Below are 18,975 nucleotides of genomic sequence, written 5' to 3' on the forward strand. Positions count from 1 at the left end.
GAGTTGGTGGGCCATTTGACTATTAACCAAACTAAGTATTACCCTAATCTAACATTGTCATTGCACATCAGTATGTACCAGCAGAAGTCAGTAGATATGATTGGTACTGGGAATCCAAGCTGATTTATTTTTTCTCCAGGAGCGTTGATGCTCACTATTACAGTCTAATTATTGCTCTGGTTGAGATTAGCTAAATTATTACAGGCCATGGCCTGAAATTGGGGCTTTATTGACTTGTATGTATCAGTGAACATCTGACAATGTGGTGTTGTAATTAAATTTTTAAAAAATAGAATGAAAAACTCTACACAAGTCCTGGTCTTCGTATTATAAGAAAGGTTAGAGAGGCAATGGTGAAGATACAAAAGTGGTTTATTAGGATTATCCCAGAACTGAGAGATTATACTCAACAAGAAAGATTGAACGCTCTGTTGGAGAGAGAAACAGAGTTAATGTTTCAAGTCATTGAAATATTAACTCTGTTTCTCTCTCCGCCAGGCCGTTATGGTGGAGCGTAATTATGGTGGACTGTTAAGTCCAATACGATTCTTCTTCAAAGTTTCTCTCTCCACAGATGCTGCCTGGACCAGCTGAGCTTTTCCAGCATTTTCTGTTTTTGTTTCAGATTTCCAGCATCCACAGTATTTTGTTTTTATTGAACAGCCTGATGTTCTTTTCTCCAGAGAAGAGAAGATTGAGGAGGGACCTGATAGAGATCATTAAGATTATGAAAGAGTTTGATGAGGTAGATGTCGAGCATTATTTCCACTTGCTGGGAAGATGGTCCCATCTGGAGTGCCAATTTTTATGGTTCCTGTAAATTACTTGAACCTTTACTTGGGTTCTTGACAAGACAAAAAGTTGGCGGACAATAGACAAATTAAAAGGATTTATTAAGTAATAAAGCAACACTTAACAACCAGGCAATAGTTACGAGTCATACGCTCTCTATCTCCAGAGCAACTTGGACACAGGTCAGCACTAGTTCTGGTCTGGTCTGACTTCTTTCTTTAGTATAAGGGTCTAGCACGTATAGGGTTAATGTGGGACTGAGTACGGTACCACTGAAACAGTGATGTAAGAGAACACATGACCTGCACCTAGGAGTCTGTCTAGTGTTGGACAGAGTCATGTGCACAAGCAAGCCTGGAGACAGCTCCTAACTTGAACCCTTTATTGTATATATGTACACAATTCTTGCAGGTAATAAATACATACAGTTAACCTAACTAAGACAATGACGGCTTTAAGACCTGCCGAACGGTATCCAGCACCCTACAACACTTTCTTCTGTTTCTTTTCTTCTCTCTTCTATCTTCTTTCTTCTGTGAACCTGTACAACTGCGTGCCGGACCCTTTTGGAGATCACTTTTTTATCCCTCTCTAGCTCTGGTATCTTTCGCCTACCTTATTTGGTCAAAGCAATTCACTCACATGATTCATAACACAATCAATATGATCAATACACCATTCACAGTTACACCAATAGACCATCGATACAACGTTCACAGTTACTTCAACAGGCCATTGATACATCATTCACAGTTACATCAATAGACCATCAATACACCACTCAGAGTTACATCAATAGACCATCGGTACACCATCCATAGTTACTTCAATAGACCATCGATACATCGTTCACAGTTACTTCAATAGACCATCGATACACCATTCACAGTTACATCAATAGACCATCGAAACACCATTCACAGTTACTTCAATAGACCATCAAAACACTATTTACAGTTACATCAATAGACCATCGATACACTATTTACAGTTACATCAATAGACCATCGAAACACCATTCACAGTTACATCAATAGACCATCGATACACTATTTACAGTTACATCAAAAGACTATTGATACACAATCAATAACTACATCCTGAACTACATTAACAAAGTTTAAAGCATTCAGATAATTTAGAGTCTAAATTGTTCCTTGGTAACACCTTTGGTAACACAATTACAACCAGAGTTTAGCAATACAATCAAAAATATGCAGCCTAGTCATTTTGAATCATACTTTCCCTGTCTCTTATTGGGAAACTGTACATTCTACAGACAGACTCAATCATTTTAATATAAAGATAAAAGCAAAATACTGTGGATGCTGGAAATCTGAAACAAAAACAAAAATAGCTGGAAAAACTCAGCAGGTCTGACAGCATCTTAGAGGAATACAGTTAACGTTTCGAGTCCGTATGACTCTTCATAGAATTAAGGAATCAACCCTGGTTCAATAAGGAGTGTAGAAGAACGTGCCAAGAGCAGCACTGGACATGCCTAAAAATGAGGTGTTAACCTGGTGAAGCTACAACACAGGACTACATGCATTCAAAACAATGGAAACGGCATGCTTTGGACAAAAGCAAACTACCCCACCCCAATGGATCGGGTTAAAACTCTGCCATCCTGTCATATCCAGTCATGAATGATGGTGGAAAATTAAACAACGGGAAGAGGAGTGTCCAAGAACATCCCCAGCCTCGATGATGGCAGAACTCAGCACTGGAGTGCCAAAGATAAAGCTGAAGCGTTTGCAACAACCTTCACCAAGAAGTGCCAATTGGTTGATCCATCTTGACCTCCTCATGAATTTCCCGGCATCACAGATGCCATTTTCCTTCAGCCAGTTTAATTCACTCCATGTGATATTGAGAAACAGCTGAGCCCATTAGATGCAGTAAAGGGCAATGGGCCCTGACAGCATCTTAGATAATGTTTCAGAACTAACTGTACCTCTAGTTAAACTATCCTAGTAAGCTAAAACACTTGCATCTACCTGACAATGTAAAAAAAATGCCCAGGTGTGTATTGATCATAAAAAGTAGGACAAATCCTGTCCAACCAATGAGCACCCCATAAATCTACATCAATCACCAAGAAGATAATGGAAGATATTTTCACAGTGTTATCAAGTGGCCCTTACTCACCAATGACCTGGCCACCAGTGCTCAGTTTGGATTTGACAGGAGCACATGGATGAGTGCAACTCCAACAACACTCAAGAAGCTTGACACCATCCAGGACAAAGCAGCTTGCTTGATTGACATTCCATCCACCATCTTGAATATTCATTCCCTCCACCACCAGCACAGAGTGACTGCAATGTGTACCATCTACAGAAGCTCGCCAAAGATTTCTTCAACAGTACTTTTAAAATGCATGACCTGAAAGGACAAGGGCATTAGGCACATGGGAATACTACCACCTGCAAGTTTCTCTCCAAGTCACACTCTCTGACTTGGAAATATATCCCACCTTTCCTTCGTTGTTACTGGGTCACAATCCTGGAACTCCCTCCCTAACAGCACTGTGGTGTACATGTATTGCAGCTGTTAAAGAAAATGGCTCACCACCGCCTGCAAGGGGAATCAACAATGGACAATTAAGTTAATGTTTTGAGTCCATATGACCTTTCTTCAGAGCTGGAGAGAAGAGGAAATGTGATGAAATTTTTACTGTTTAAGGTGGGGTGGGGCAGGTGGAGCTGGATAGAAGGCCAGCGATAGGTGGGGACAAGGGAGAGATTGACAAAGATGTCATGAACTAAAGAACAAAGGGTGTGTTAATGGTAATGGTTAGTGTTGAAAAAAGTGCTGATAGTGGCATAAAGGTAAGAAAGCATAATGTGATTATAGCAGAACAAGGGTAGCATTGTGTGAAAGAACAACATGCAACAAGTAACAGATAGCCCTGTAGGAGATGGGGTGGGGGGTGGGGCAGTGGCGGGAAAAAAAAGGATAGAGAATGGGATAGAAGGGAGATAAAAAAAAGGGGATAAAAGCACAGATACATGAATAAATATAAAAATAAAAATAAGTGGGTAAAAAATAAAAATGAATGTAGAAAAAAGGGGATTAAAAATAGGGGGTGAGGTCGGAGGAGAGAGTTCATGGTCTGAAGTTGTTGAACTCAATGTTAAGTCCAGAAGGCAGTAAAGTGCCTAATTGGAAGGGGAGGTGCTGTTCCTCCAGTTTGTGTTAGGCTTCACTGGAACGTTGCAGCAGGCCAAGGACGGACATATGGGCATGAGAGCAGGGTGGGGTGTTGAAATGGCAAGCAACAGGAAGGTCTGGGACATGCTTGCGGTCAGACTGGAGGTGTTCTGCAAAGCGGTCACACAGTCTGTGTTTGGTCTCCCCAGTGTAAAGGAGACCACATTGGGAGCAACAAATGCAGTGGACCAAATTGAAGGAGGTGCAAGTGAAGTGCTGCTTCACTTGAAAGGAGTGTTTGGGCCGTTGGATGGTGAGGAGTGAGGAGGTAAAGGGGCAGGTGTTGCAATTTCTGCAATTGCATAGGAAGGTGCCGTGGGAAGGGAATGAGGTGTTGGGGGTGATGAACGGGTGGAGCAGGGTGCCCCAGAGAAAACAGCCCCTATGGAATGCTGACAGAGGAAGATGTGTTTGGTGGTGGCATCATGCTGTAGTTGGCGGAAATGGCGGAGGATGATCCTTTGAATGTGGAGGCTGTGGGGTGAAAAGTGAGGACAAGGGGGACCCTTGTCCCCCTTGGGAAGGAGGGGAAGGTGTGAGGGCAGTGGTGCGGGAGATGGATCGGACACGGCTGAGGGCCCTGTCAACCACAGTGGTGGGAAACCTTGGTTAAGGAAGAAGGAAGACATGTCAGAAGCGCCACTTTGGAAAGTAGCACCATCAGAATAGATGTGATGGGGCAAGGAATTGAGAGAATGGGATGGAGTCCTTACAGGAAGCGGGGTGTGAGGAGCTGCAGTTGAGGTAGCTGTGGGAATCGGTAGGCTTGTAATGAATATTGATGGACAGTCTATCACCAGAAATGGAGACAGAGAGGTCAAGGAAGGAAAGGGAAAAGTTGGAGATGGACTATGTGAAGGTGATAGAGGGGTGAAAATTGGAAGCAAATTGATAAATTTGTTCAGGTCCAAGTGAGAGCTTGAAGCGGTACTGAAACAGTCATCGGTGTACTGGAAAAAGAGTTATGGGAGGGGTCCTGAGTAGGAGTGGAACAAGGAATGTCCCACATACCCCATAAAGAGACAGGCATAGCTGGGACCAATGCGAGTACCCATAGCCGCACCTTTTATTTGGAGGAAGTGAGACAAGTTTAAGGAGAAATTGTTCAGTGAGAAAACAAGTTCAGACTGGTGGAGGAGAGTGGTGGTAGATGGTGATTGTTCGGGCCTCTGTTCAAGGAAGAAGCGGAGACCCCTCAGACCATCCTGGTGAGGGATGGAGGTGTAGAGGTATTGGACATCCATGGTGAAGAGGAGGTGGTTAGGGCCAGGGAACTAGAAATTGTTGATATGACGTAGCCTTGTTCTGCTATTATCACATTCTGCCTTCTTACCTTTATGCCACTATCAGCACCTTTATTAGCACTAACTGCTACAATTAACACACCCTTTGCCCTTTAGTTCATGACATCCTTGTCAATCCCTCCCTTGTCCCCACCTATCGCTGGCCTTCTATCCAGCTCCACCTGCCCCAACCCCCTTGGACAGTATAAATTTCATCACATTTCCACTTTTTTTCAGCTCTGAAGAAGGGTCATACAGACTCGAAACGTTAAGTCTTTTTCTTTCTCCACAGATGCTGCTGAGTTTTTCCAGCATTTTCTGTTTTTGTTTCAGATTTCCAGCATCCACAGTATTTTGCTTTTATCTTATTGTACAATTCACTGTCACTTCTCTTCCAGAAATGCCTACTTTGAAGAAATACTGCTCTTCTCTCCAACAGGATTTCTGTTTGTCTCTTTTGACCTGTTCACCTTCATTGCTTTCCATTTCCCCCCTGGTTTGACAAGGCGTTTACAAAAACTCGCTTTCACAGCCATATTTCCTTCCTCAGTGACTGTCTCCGTCTCTGACTTACCTCACGTGGATTCTAACTGAAATTCCACCCCTCACATTTTGAACCCACCCAGGATTACAGGTATCCCCACGACATACAACGCTCCTCGGACTGCTGTTCTCGCTGCATCCTGAGATCCACACTCAGTGCCATTCGCCGCCATATTGACACACTTGGCTTCTCCCTCCAGCAGCACCAACTCATCCTATCTCAAAGCTGTCCTTGTCCCCAGTTTCATCTTATTCTTCGCCTCATCCGACAGCTTAACAATAAACTTCTCCTCTTCTTCTCAGGTGCTAAGGAACACAAGCTCCAACAACTTATTGATACCAACGCCCATCCAGGACACTCCACCCCTTCCCGTCCCTTTGACCTGATCCTATCTTCTAATCCCAGCCCTTGCTGTGTATTCACCATACCCTCTGATCTCCCCCTTTCTGATGCTGAATGTCCTGTACTCAGCAAAGGACTAGTTTCATACCCTTACGTCCTCACTTAATGAATTTCGTCTCGGCACAACGCTGAACTCTTCTTGCGCGGCCTTCATCTCCGTGCTCACTTCTTTGGGCAGGAGTCCTCCCCCGGTTCCATGGATCCTTTCGCCCGCCTCCAGTATTCTCGCTCCACCTGGACCCCTCCCTCTGGCTTATTCCCTGCTCTTGATCTTTTCATTGAGAACTGTCGGCGTGGCATCGGCCTTCTCAATTTCTCTGCCCCTGTCACCCACTCTAAGCTGTCTCCTGAACTTGCTGCACCCTGTTCTCTTAGGTCCAACTCTGAGTTGTTATCAAACCTGCCAACAAGGGTGGTGCTGTTGTTGTCTGGTGTACTGACTTCTATCTCGTAGAGGCTGAGCGCCAACTCTAAGACACTTCTTCCCACCTCCCCGTGGACCATGACTCCATTATCGAACATCAAGCCATTATTTCCAGGACTGTTACTGACCTCATCTCCTCTGGAGATCTTCCCTCCACAGCTTCCAACCTCATAGTCTCCCAACCTCAGACAGCCCGCTTCTACCTCCTTCCCAAAATCCACAAACAGGACTGTCCCGGTAGACTGATTGTTTGAGCCCGTTCCTGCCCCACGGAACTCATTTCTTCCTATCTTAACTCTGTTCCCTCTCCCTTTGTCCAGTCTCTTCCCACCTACATCCGTGATTCCTCTGGTGCCCTATGCCATATCAACAATTTCCACTTCCCTGACCCTAACCGCCTCCTCTTCACCATGGATGTCCAATCCCTCTACACCTGCATCCCCCACCAGAATGGTCTGAGGGCTCTCTGCTTCTTCCTTGGACAGAGGCCCAAACAATCCCCATCCACCACTACTGTCCTCCACCAGGCTGAACTTGTTCTCTCATTAAACAATTTCTCCTTAAACTTGTCTCACTTTTTCCAAATAGAAGGTGTGGCTATGGGTACCTGCATGGGCCCCAGTTATGCCTGTCTCTTTATGGTGTCTGTGGAACATTCCTTGTTCCAGTCCTAGTCAGGCCCCCTCCCACAACTCTTTTTTCAGTATGTCAATGACAATTTCGGTGCTGCTTCATGCTCTCGTCTGGACCTGGAAAAATTTATTAATTTTGCTTCCAATCTCCACCCCTCCAGCATTTTCACATGGTCCATCTCTGACACTTCTCTTCCCTCCCTTGACCTCGCTGTCTCAATTTCTGATGATAGATTGTCCATCAATATTCATTACAAGCCCACCAACTCCCACAGCTACCTCGATTACAACTCCTTACACCCTGCTTCTTGTAAGGACTCCATCCCATTCTCTCAGTTCCTTCACCTCTGTCGCATCTGTTCCGATGATGCCACTTTCCAAAATGGTGCTTCTGACATGTCTTCCTTCTTGCTAAACCGAGGTTTCCCAGCCTCTGTGGTTGACAGGGCCCTTAGCCATGTCCGACCCATCTCCTGCTCCTCTGCGCTCACACCTTCCCCTCCTTCCCAGAACCATGATAGCGTCCCCCTTGTCCTCACTTTTCACCCCAGCAGCCTCTGCTTTCAAAGGATCATCATCTGCCATTTCCGCCAACTCCTGCATGATGCCACCGACAAACACGTCTTCCCCTCACCCCCGCCCCCCCCCCATCAGCATTCCGTAGGGACTGTTCCCTTCGTGACAACCTGGTCCACTCCTCCATCACCCCTAACACCTCACCCCCTCCCCACGGCACCTTCCCATGCAACACCTGCCCCTTTATCTCCTCCCTCCTTACCGTCAAAGGTCCTATACACTCCTTTCAGCAGTGCTTCACTTGCACCTCCTTCAATTTGGTCTACTACATTCACTGCTCCCAATGTGGTCTCCTGTACACCGGGGAGACCAAACACAGACTGGGTGACTGCTTTGCGGAACACCTGCGGTCTGTCCACAAGCATGACCCAGACCTTCCTGTCACTTGCCATTTCAACACACCACCCTGCTCTCATGCCCACATGTCCGTCCTTGGCCTGCTGCAATGTTCCAGTGAAGCCCAACGCAAACTGGAGGAACAGCACCTCATCTTCCGACCAGGCACTTTACAGCCTTCCGGACTTAACATTGAGTTCAACAACTTCAGACCATGAACTCTGCTCCATCCTGAATGCCCATTTTTAATCCCTTTTTTCTACATTCATTTTTATTTTTTACCCACTTATTTTTAATTTTTATATTTATTCATGTATTGGTGGTTTTATCCCTTTTTTTATCTCCCCTTCTACCCCATTTTCTATCCTTTTCTTCCCCCATCACTGTTCCCTCCATCAACCCCATCTCCTACAGGTCCATCTGTTACTTGTTGCATGTTGTTCTTTCACACAATGCTACCCTTGTTCTGTTATTATCACATTCTGCTTTCTTATCTTTACGCCACTATCAGCACCTTTTTTAGCACTAACTACTACCATTAACACACCCTTTGTTCTTTAGTTTATGACATCTTTGTCAATCTGTCCCTTGTCCCCACCTATTACTGGCCTTCTATCCAGCCCCACCTGCCCCACCCTGCTTAAACAGTAAACATTTCATCACATTTCCTCTTCTCTTCAGCTCTGAAGAAGGGTCATACGGACTCAAAATATTAACTCTGTTTCTCTCTTCACAGATGCTGCTAGACCTGCTGAGCTTTTCCAGCATTTTCTGTTTTTGTTTCAGATTTCCAGCATCTGCAGTATTTTGCTTTTATCTTAATGGACAATAATTGCTGGTCTTGCCAGTGAAGCTCACAGCCCATGAACGAATAAATGGAATACAGATGTCACAGCTGTCAATGGCGGAGTGATTTAAGTCCAGGATGCTCAAGAGGCCAAAACTGGAGCAACACAGATACCTCGCAAAGTTGTAGGGCTGGAGGAGAGTTACAGAGATATGGAGGGGCAGGGCCATGTAGGGATTGGAAATCAAAGCTAACAATTTTAAAATCAAAGAGTTGCTTAGCCAAGAGCCAATGTAGGCCAGTGAGCACGGATGATGGGTTAACAGGAATTGGTGCAAGTTAGGATATGGGAGCAGAGCTTCAGATTACCGTAAGTTTATAGAGGATAAAACGTGGGAGGTCACCTGAGAGTGCTTTGGAATAGCAAAGTCTAGAGGTAACAAAGGCATGAATGAGGATTTCAGCAACCGATGAACAGAGGCAGGGTGGATTTGTGCAGTGTTACGGGAATTGAAATAGATGGTCTTAGTAATAGCACAGATATGTGGTAGAAAGCTCAAGTAAGGGTCAAATTTGAGAGAGGGCTGGAGTTGATGGTTAGAGAATAGAGTTTGTATTGCCAACTGAAGACAATGGCTTCGGGTCTTTCCAAAATTTAGTTGGAGGAAATTTCTATGTATGAAGTCATAGATATTGAGTAAACAGTCTGACAAGTTATAGACAGTGGAAGAGTTGAGCAAGGTGGTAGTGAGGTAGAGTTGGGTGTTTGTCACCAGCGTACATGTAGAAACTGACACTACCTTTTCAGATGATGTTGCTGAGGGGAAGATGAGAAAAAGGACGGAACCAAGAATAGATCCTTGGGTGACATCGGGGATAATTGTGCTGGAGTGGGAAGAGGAGCCACTTCAAGTGACCCTCTGGCTGTGATTAGATGGATAAGAATGGAACTGGTGCAGTCCTGCCCAGCTGATGACAGTGGAGATGAGTTGAAAAAAAATGGGGTGGTCAACCACATCAAAGATTGCAGACAGGTTGAGAAGGACGAGGAGGGATAGTTTACCTTTGTCACGATCACATAGGGACTAATATGTCACTTTGAATAAAATAATTTTGGTACTGTGGCAGGATGGAAACCTGTTGATCAGATTCAAAAATGGAGTTCTGGGAAGGAGGAGCATGGATTTGGGAGGCAACAACATATTCAAGGACTTTGGAGAGGAAAGGGAGATTGGAAATGGGGCAGTCGTTTGCAAGGACAAAGGGATCAAGGTTTGATTTTTTGAGGAGATGGGTGATGACATCAGATAAGGAGGACAATGTCTGAGTAAAATAAGAGATTTAAGCCTGATAGTCGAGAAAGAAGGTGCTCAATGAGGAATTCAACGAAGTCTATAATATATAATATAATATATTAAATTATTTAAAAAAATAAACCTGGATTACTATTGCAAAGTGTGTCAACTCAGACCAGAGGATTAAAGTGAAAATGAATGAAAATAGATGTAGAACAGATGTCAGAAAATTTATTTTCTCAAAGTGACAAATGTTTGGAATAATCCACCATCAAGATAATAAAGTCAACCACATTAATATTATTGAAAATATAATTAGAAGCTGCGATGGGTCCATTCACATAATCCAGGGATGAGAAATGAATTACAAATAACCTTTCTTTATCTACTACACTAGGATGTTTATTCATGCGCTGAATTATTATTTTATGCAATGTTTGTTAATCAGTTTTGTGAGCTGAATTTCTTTGAACTTTACAACTTTTCTATATTTTCTTTCCAAAAACGGTGCCTTGAATTTAAGCACCATTGTAGAGGAAAATGGGTTTACAATTTATGCATGTCCACGTCACCTTTTCTTGTTTTGTAGTGCATATCAGAAAATTTGTGCATTTGAGATCATCTCATTTATGCAGAAAATGTCTGATCACTCAACCATGGTCCATTCAGACACAAAAGATTTTTAACAGGAGCCACTGGACAGTAATAAAGTTCCAGGACTGAGGCTAATTTTATTTCAATCCCAAGTCCAAGAGCACCAAAGGAATCTGTATCACCCATATTACGAAGATCTGCTAATGTAGCACAGACCAAACATCAAAGCCAAGGTCTTACTGAATTAGACCACACAACATGGTATGCTTACCCACTTCAGATATCAAATGTTTTTTGTATTCTTTTATCATGTTTGCAAGAAGTCATTTTCATTTGATGTTTTCTCTTGTTTTTTTCACTGTAACTTTAATTGTAGTTTTTATGGATGAGGATTGATGATTAGAATGTTTTGTACATAAACATCAGTTTATGTATTATTCAATATAAAAAGGAAACTGACTTCCTGAAAACATACTATGTTACCTAAGGGAAAATGGACAATTTTGTTAATGTTTTGAAGCTGGCTCAATGCATTAAAAAAAATTATAGTGATTCTAAAGCCCAATCTTATTAAAAGCTCAGTTTTTATTCTGTATGTATGTGCTCATTTGAGTTAGTAATGTTCGAGTAGTTTTCTCACTTCACACTTAGTCATGGAATCCTTTCCCAGCTATTTGCCATGCACACTACATGCCAATGCAATATGTTATTAGTCTACATGCATGCTTGTAATATCATATGGTGATATGTAGAATTAAAGATGGCTGAGAGTGATCAGTATATTTATTAAGTGTAAGAATGTATCTGAAAGCAAGTTACAAATTCATCATTCTTTGTCTAGATGATATAGGGCGTACAACACAGAAGAAGGCCATTCAGCCCACCCTACCTGTGCTGGGCCTATGCTCAAGCTATTTAAAACAAATCCTTCTGTCATGCTCTCTCTCTCCCCATAATCCTGAATCTTATTCTATCTAAAATATTGATTCAATTTCCATAAAAGATTTAATGGCCTCTGTCTCAACCCATTCCTCTCTCATCACCCTTTTAGTGACAATTTTAAGTTGATGACACCTCATCCAACATCATTCCTCAAAAATGAAATAATCTTTAAAATTTTTGATGGTATTACGAAGTGCTATCAAATCTCTGCCGCGTCTTCCCTGGTCTAGTGAAAGTAATTTCAGTAGCTCAAGTCTCTCCTTAGATCCTGTAAAAATTTGCCAGGGGTTAATGGTAGCCAAGACAAGGCAGGCTGGAAACCCAAGCACCAACTTTACACCAGCTTTTTATTAAAGTAGAAAATCTTAGCTACCGCTTTCAAAACCCAGACAGCATAATGAAACAATTAAAAATAGGTTTGTTGGATATATAAGCAGAATAGTGGAAAATAAATCTAAATAAGCTATCCAATAGCCATTCCACATTTAGCAGCATGATGGGAGAATTAATATGCTCAAAAGGCAACCTTCAATATGTCAAATAATATTTTCTCATTCCTGACTTTTCTTGTGTTCTTTTGTTTGCTTGCTAAAGCTCATCCCTTTCCAATACTACGGCACTTGCTGAAGCTCTTTCCCTGGTAAGAACAAGAACTTAAACCTCGCGAGAAGCTTGTTTATTAATGGCTACTAAATTAGGAGGGAGAGAAACACAAGTAGCTAATTCAAGGAAGAATAGATTTGAAAAGCAGTTATTAACTTTTGTATTTATATGTTTCGGTCACTTTGGAAAGATTCTTCTCATGAAAGGTGACCAAAGTTATCCCAATTTGAGGTTGCCCAACACGATAATGCAAAGACGGCTTACAAAGGAAATAAATGAGAGGAGCAGGAAGATTGAATTAGAAGGATAAAGATGTTGAAGGTCAGTGGCAGGAGAGCAGTATGGCAGCTTGGAAAAATTTTAAGCACTTAAACTAGGTTGACACTTCAATGTTGAGAAAGTGGACATTCTCCCTGTTGGATAAGATGTTAAAATTGGAAACCCATCTGCCTGTTCAGATGAACAGCCCGGCATGATTTGGCCAACAATAGGGAGTTCTCTTTGTGTTCTACCAAACATTACTCACTCAGTCAATGCCAGTGAAAGAGTCTAGCTGGCCATTTGCTGTTTGGTTGACCTTGATGAAGACAAATCAGCCGGCATGTCTACGCATTAAGAGAATACACTTTCATAAAATAGTTTATTGGATATGAACTGTTTTGAGCCATCCTAAATATTTTTAAACAATTTTCCACCACAAGGATTTGGATAAATTTACTTATAATGTTGGGGCTTTAAAAGCATGAAGTATTCAGTAAATTTTAAGAAAAGGCTGGGACTATTGTGATTGAGATGCTAATTTGTTAGCTTTGATGTTATTTTCCTACAAACACTAAATAAACAATTTATTAGCATGTTGACGATCAAAATCACTTTGTTGGAAAGTCTTTGATACTTACTCTTGTTGTGAACAGAGATATGTATTGAAGGGTCGTGAGGACTCGAAACGTCAACTCTTTTCTTCTCCGCCGATGCTGCCAGACCTGCTGAGTTTTTCCAGGTAATTTTGTTTTTGTTTTCGTTTTGGATTTCCAGCATATGTAAAATAGAGGCTAGGCAACGTGCTAACAGAGACTCCTTTTAAAACAGACAGGAAGCGCGTACAGTAGGATTTATAAAGAATGAGCTGTATAGGTTAAAGGCCTAAGGCTTTAGCCCTAAGAGATCAAAAATACTGAGGAGTGGTTAGAAGTCATCTTGTTAGGTCAAGTGAAGAATTGAATTGCATGTTTTTCGCACATGCCGATATATACTTCTCCATTCCTGCTATAATGAACTTGAGTGAGGCCAGGTATGTATCACAAACTGCTTTATTTTACATGTGGTAAGTGTACACAATTGGAACAAACCTCACTGACTCCAATTCAGCTTCAATTCCCTCCTCATAAGCAAGAAAAATAATAAGCTGCATACACCCTATAATCAGTCAGCAGGGTGGATTTGATTCAGTCAACATTGAATTGGACCAAGGTGTACGCTGAAGCAAAATGCTGCAGATGCTGAGGATCTGAAACGAAAACAGAAAGTGGTGGAAATACTCAGATAGTTAGGCAGTGCCTGCAGAGAGAGAGTAGCAAAGTTAATATTTCAGGTTGATGACCTTTCACCAGAACTGGAAACAATTTATGTTGGTCTCATCAGCTCTGTTCTTAAGATTTATTCCTAAGGTTCTAGGTTTATTTCTAGGTTCAGGTTTATTCCTAAGCTTTATTTGTTTTCTGTTCAGCAGCAACCATCTGGCTTCCAACCTGTGAGCCTTTATTCTCTGCCTCGCCAAAGTTGATGACTTGATTCCTGCCAAATCATTCTACCTGGGGATTGGCTAGAAGCGTTGCCAACAAACCTATCACTACACCATGCCCCTTTGAAACTCTCCATGCAGAACTCAGCAGAATGGGACATTCCTGCACCCTAAGCTGTGAATGTTTGCTAGCAGCATCTGAGATAAGGATTCCTCTACTGTCTCTAATCATTCTAGTTGTAAGTTATGTAAACACTGGCTAGCACTCTCTTACCTGTCAAAAGCTTGTGGTTTCAAGTCCTCTTCCAGAGACTTGAACACAAAATTTTAAGTGAAACTTCAGTGCAATACTGAGGGAGTGTTGCATTGTGAGATGCGCTGCCATACAGATGAGACATTAAACCAAGTCTTTCCTCTCAGGTAGATGACAAAGATGGCACTATTTTAAACAGGAGAGATTCTCCTAGCTAATATTTATCGGTTGTAATGTCAATTGCGTAATCTAATATTTATCCCTCAACAGATTATCCAGCCAAAAGCACATTGCTGTTTGTCTGACTAGTGTGAAAATTCCCTGCACTGTTCTAGGGAATACAAGTGAAAACTGGTTCATAAGTGCTTTGTGAAAAGTGCTATATAAATGTAAGTTTTTCTTCTTTCTAGCAGCTACTGTGGCCCATTAACATATAAATTCATCCTCTGTACAAGCAGTTTCTGTATGGGGCTGTAAAGTTTTGTTTTAAACAAATGCCCAAATCTTTTCTCCAAATGACATGACAGCTCTTCTTACCATAATTATTAAGGCATACTGATTTTATCACAGAAAGTAAATTAAAAGTTGGAATTGTCATAATAATAACGGCAAACTGTAAAGTCCTCTTTGACTATAACAGACTAACCTTGTTGCTTTCAACCATGTCAATGCTTTTTCATTAAGTCAGGTCTTGGGTATGTGGTTGTGACAATCTTCAAGTTTTCAGGTACCTGTCTTCTCTTGAGTTCAATGTCTCCAGTCACTCTTGTAAGTGAACTTCACAGCCCTATGATCTGGACTACTTACCTAGTTCATCGATAACATGACCATAAGAGATCTTACTCCATAGACCAGCTACTCAAATATCACATATGCCAGAACATGAATCTCTCTTAATGCAATATGGACTGAAAGCATTCTATGAAGATAGGCATAGCTTCAAACCAATTGCTGGTTTATTTAAATAAAGTACATGAATGAGAACATGCAATTTTCACAGTGAGGACAATTTATTCCCCTACAAGGAACCACAAATACCCAACATACTATTTTTCTAAACAGGGGCTCATCTTTTCTTGGTCAACCATTTGAAGCTAATCAGGTTCAGTTTTTTAAAGAAAACTAGAGACAGATTAGATACTCAGACTGAGTCACAAAGGGAAATAGAGAACAACACCTACTATGAACTTCTCCCAGAACAGAATAGTTAATTCAGCAATATTGTATGGAGACAAAAATGACCATCTTTATTGAAGGTCTAAGATGTTTATCAATAATTTGACTATTTCTGTTGCCTGTCCTTGGGATCTACCCATTGTGTTGAAACTATAGTAACTTGGATATATAAATAGTGCTGTTGCCATTGTGGGATGTTTTAACATGGGTGAGTGCAGGAATTAGACGTGTGTGGTGGTGGGGGTGGGGTGAGTGATGGTATTAAATAGGGGAATATTCCAAGCTCATTGGTAAGCTGGCTCCAGCCTGTGGACTTCCTGGGTTCTACTAAAGCGGGTCAAGGGGCAGGCAGTCAACTCACCCCCCGGGAAGCAGGTTGCCATTTTAAATATGTTAATGAGGTTGGGAGACTCTGAGTTAACCTGTTTTGTGGCTTTAACTGGGAAGGTGGGTTTTTCAGGCCACGGCTGTTGCAGTGAGATGAGGACAACTCTGGGGAATGAGCAAGGGCCTTCACAGCACTAGTTATGGCCAATGAGGGGCAACAGTTCATCCCTCTGGCCCCCAGCTTCTCCAGCATCAGACACACCGCCCCCAAGGCACCCCCTGGATGGGACCCACCCAAAGGGTATATAGGGAAACCCAGACTTCCAGGTCTCTCCTCCCAAATCAGCACACACCACCTCTGCACCCCTCCCTCCTCCCCCCACCTCCACCACCCAACCACATACTCTGCCCCCTGTAATGATCCAGGCCTACTTGAGGAAGGATGTAGTTGCATTGGAGGCGGTTCAGAGGAGGTTCACTAGATTGATTCCAGAGATGCGGGGCTTGTCTTATGAGGAGAGATTGAGCAGTTTAAGCCTATATTTGCTAGAGTTTAGAAGGATGAGAGGAGATCTAATTGAGGTATATAAGATGCTAAAGGGGATAGACAAAGTAGACGTGGAGCGGATCTTTCCCCTTGTGGAGCATTCTAGGCCATAGTTTTAGGTTAAGGGGTGGTAGATTTAAATCAGAGATGAGGAGGAATTACTTTTCTCAAAGGGTCGTGAATCTGTGGAATTCACTACCTCAGAGTGCAGTGGATGCCGGGACGCTGAATAAATTTAAGGAGGAGATAGACAGATTTTTAATTAGTAACGGGTTGAAAGGTTATGGGGAGAGGGCGGGAAATTGGAGTTGAGGCCGAAATGAGATCAGCCCTGATCTGAATGAATGGCGGGGGCAGGTTCGAGGGGCTGAATTGCCTACTCCTGCTCCTAGTGTCCTTATGTTCTTTGCAAAAAATTATAAAACCGTCAGTTTCTCACTTTCATTCCACACTTTTTATTTTGTCAGTATTTTTTTTCTTTTCAAAATACAGTCGTTTTGGGGGTTTTTTTTTTAAAAAAAAGCTTTCAGAAACACTTTCTGTGCACAATGTTAGCTCCGACTTCCTTATACTCAGAGGCTAAAATCCACATCTGCTGGAAAGCAGAGAGGGAGGAGAGGATGGAGCCTCCCATCCAGACGGAATATTTCCTCTCGGCAGGAGCGCAGACTTTGACCGGGGTGCCGGTGGGGACCATCTTCGTCATCTCCTTCAGCATCCGCTCGTCCATGCCCGGGAACAAACTGGAGCCTCCCGCCAAGATCACGTTGGCGTAGAGGTCCCGCCTCAGATCGATGTCACACTTCATGATGGCGTTGAAGCACAGCTTGTCGATGCCGGGCGCCTCGATGCCGATGTTGGCCGGGATGAAGAGGGTCTCCGGGCAGCGGAACCTCTGGTTTTGGATCTTGATGACCTGGCCGTCGGGGAGCTTGTAGTCCTTCTCCACGTCGCAGGGTTTCTTGCACATCTCGTTCTGCAGGTCGACGGCCACGTAGCACAGCTTCTCCTTGATGTCCCTGACGATCTCCTTCTCCGCCGTGCTGACGAAGGAGACCCCGCTCTCGGTCAGGATCCTGACCAGGTACTCGGTGAGGTCCCGGCCTCCCAGCTCCAGCCTCAGCACGGCGTGGGGCAGGCAGTAGCCCTCGTAGATGGGCACGGTGTGAGTCACCCCGTCTCCGCTGTCCATCACACACCCTGTGGTCCTCCCCGAGGCGTAGAGGGCCAGCACCGCCTGGATGGCCACGTACATGGCCGGCAGCTCGAAGCCCTCGAAGAGGATCTGGCACATCTTCTCCCTGTTGGCCAGAGGGTTGAGGGGAGCCTCGGTCAGCAGCGCCGGCCTCTCGTTGGACTTGATTTTCAGATCGTTGTCATACACGTACCTCCAGATCTTGTCCATGTCATCCCAGGAGGTGACAATGCCGTGCTCCACCGGGTACTTGATGGTCAGCACCCCCCGCTTGGCCTGAGCTTCCTCGCCAATGTAGAAGTCCTTCTGACCGGCCCCGATGATGAGTGCTTTCTGCCGAGGTTTGCCGATCACGTTGGTGAAGATGGAGCGAGGTTCCTTATCCCCTGAGATGCCAGCTTTGACCAGGCCTGATCCATTGTCGATCACTATGGCGGGCTGGAGATCCACCATCCTTGCCAGGTCCCAGGAAGTAGCTGGCGAAACACTTGAACACACGCGAACAAACTGCACCCAAGGTGTGCCTGGCAACGCCGCTCAAACGCCAATGAACTCGTCAGACTTGCAGCCCAGGTTTTAACATTTCTGCTGTGAGGTCTCCCTCATCCAATTGTGACAATTTGAAAGAATTATGAGGAAATAATCATTGGTGATCAACGTCGCGTCAGCTAGCAACCTCTGGACAACCATTCAGGGTGGTCCCTTTAACAGCACCTGCCGCTGAATTGCCATTATTCTCCGGTATTAAGAGAGTTTACACCTTATACAAACTCAAAAAGCAACTTGTAATTCCAACCACTCTGGAATTTTATTAGCTAAACAGCGATCCTCCAACGATAAATTTATTAAAAGTCATAGAGCTTTAATATATCGTTTACCCAATGAATTTCTGTCTAAAATCGAGTATAATTGATGTTTCATATTAATAAAATATGTCACTGGCTTTTGTCAGACTAGATTGATTGATTATCTTTAACAAGGTGAGTATCATACAATTTTATTCATTCTATTATTACAAGATTAATGGACTTGATGTTTCAACCTCTTTAGTTAGAATATTTCAGTAGGAAAAATAAGTTGCTTTCTGGTGTGTCCACCAGTTGTGTCTCCTGACATATAGGGCTTATCTCTATTGCACATGGAGACCGCCAGTTATAAGGCAAAAGAGCCCGTGAGATGCCACTTAAAGGGGAGACAATTATCAGCTTCCTCTATTCCCAGTATTTGCAAAAACAAAATGTTCACAAGGAAATCCCTCGATCCGGATACAAGTACTGTATCTTTTGGATGTAAATTTTATTAAAACTGTA

General features: G+C 43.1%; 1 protein-coding gene across 1 annotated transcript; it reads right to left on the reverse strand.

The window, feature by feature from the left end:
• Window positions 1-16,980: 16,980 nt before the first annotated feature.
• LOC144693918 (actin-like) lies at window positions 16,981-18,603 on the reverse strand. Its single transcript, XM_078564135.1, has one exon. It carries the CDS (start codon window positions 18,116-18,118, stop codon window positions 16,997-16,999), a length of 1,122 nt encoding a protein of 373 aa, XP_078420261.1. The 5' UTR covers window positions 18,119-18,603; the 3' UTR covers window positions 16,981-16,996.
• Window positions 18,604-18,975: the final 372 nt, after the last annotated feature.

The sequence above is a fragment of the Cetorhinus maximus genome, chromosome 19, assembly GCF_964194155.1.
Source record: "Cetorhinus maximus chromosome 19, sCetMax3.hap1.1, whole genome shotgun sequence".
NCBI classification, from domain to species: Eukaryota; Metazoa; Chordata; class Chondrichthyes; order Lamniformes; family Cetorhinidae; genus Cetorhinus; species Cetorhinus maximus.

Coding starts and splice junctions, on each gene's coding strand:
- LOC144693918 (XM_078564135.1), bottom strand. CDS start 18,118: ATGGTGGATCTCCAGCCCGCCATAGTGATCGACAATGGATCAGGCCTG.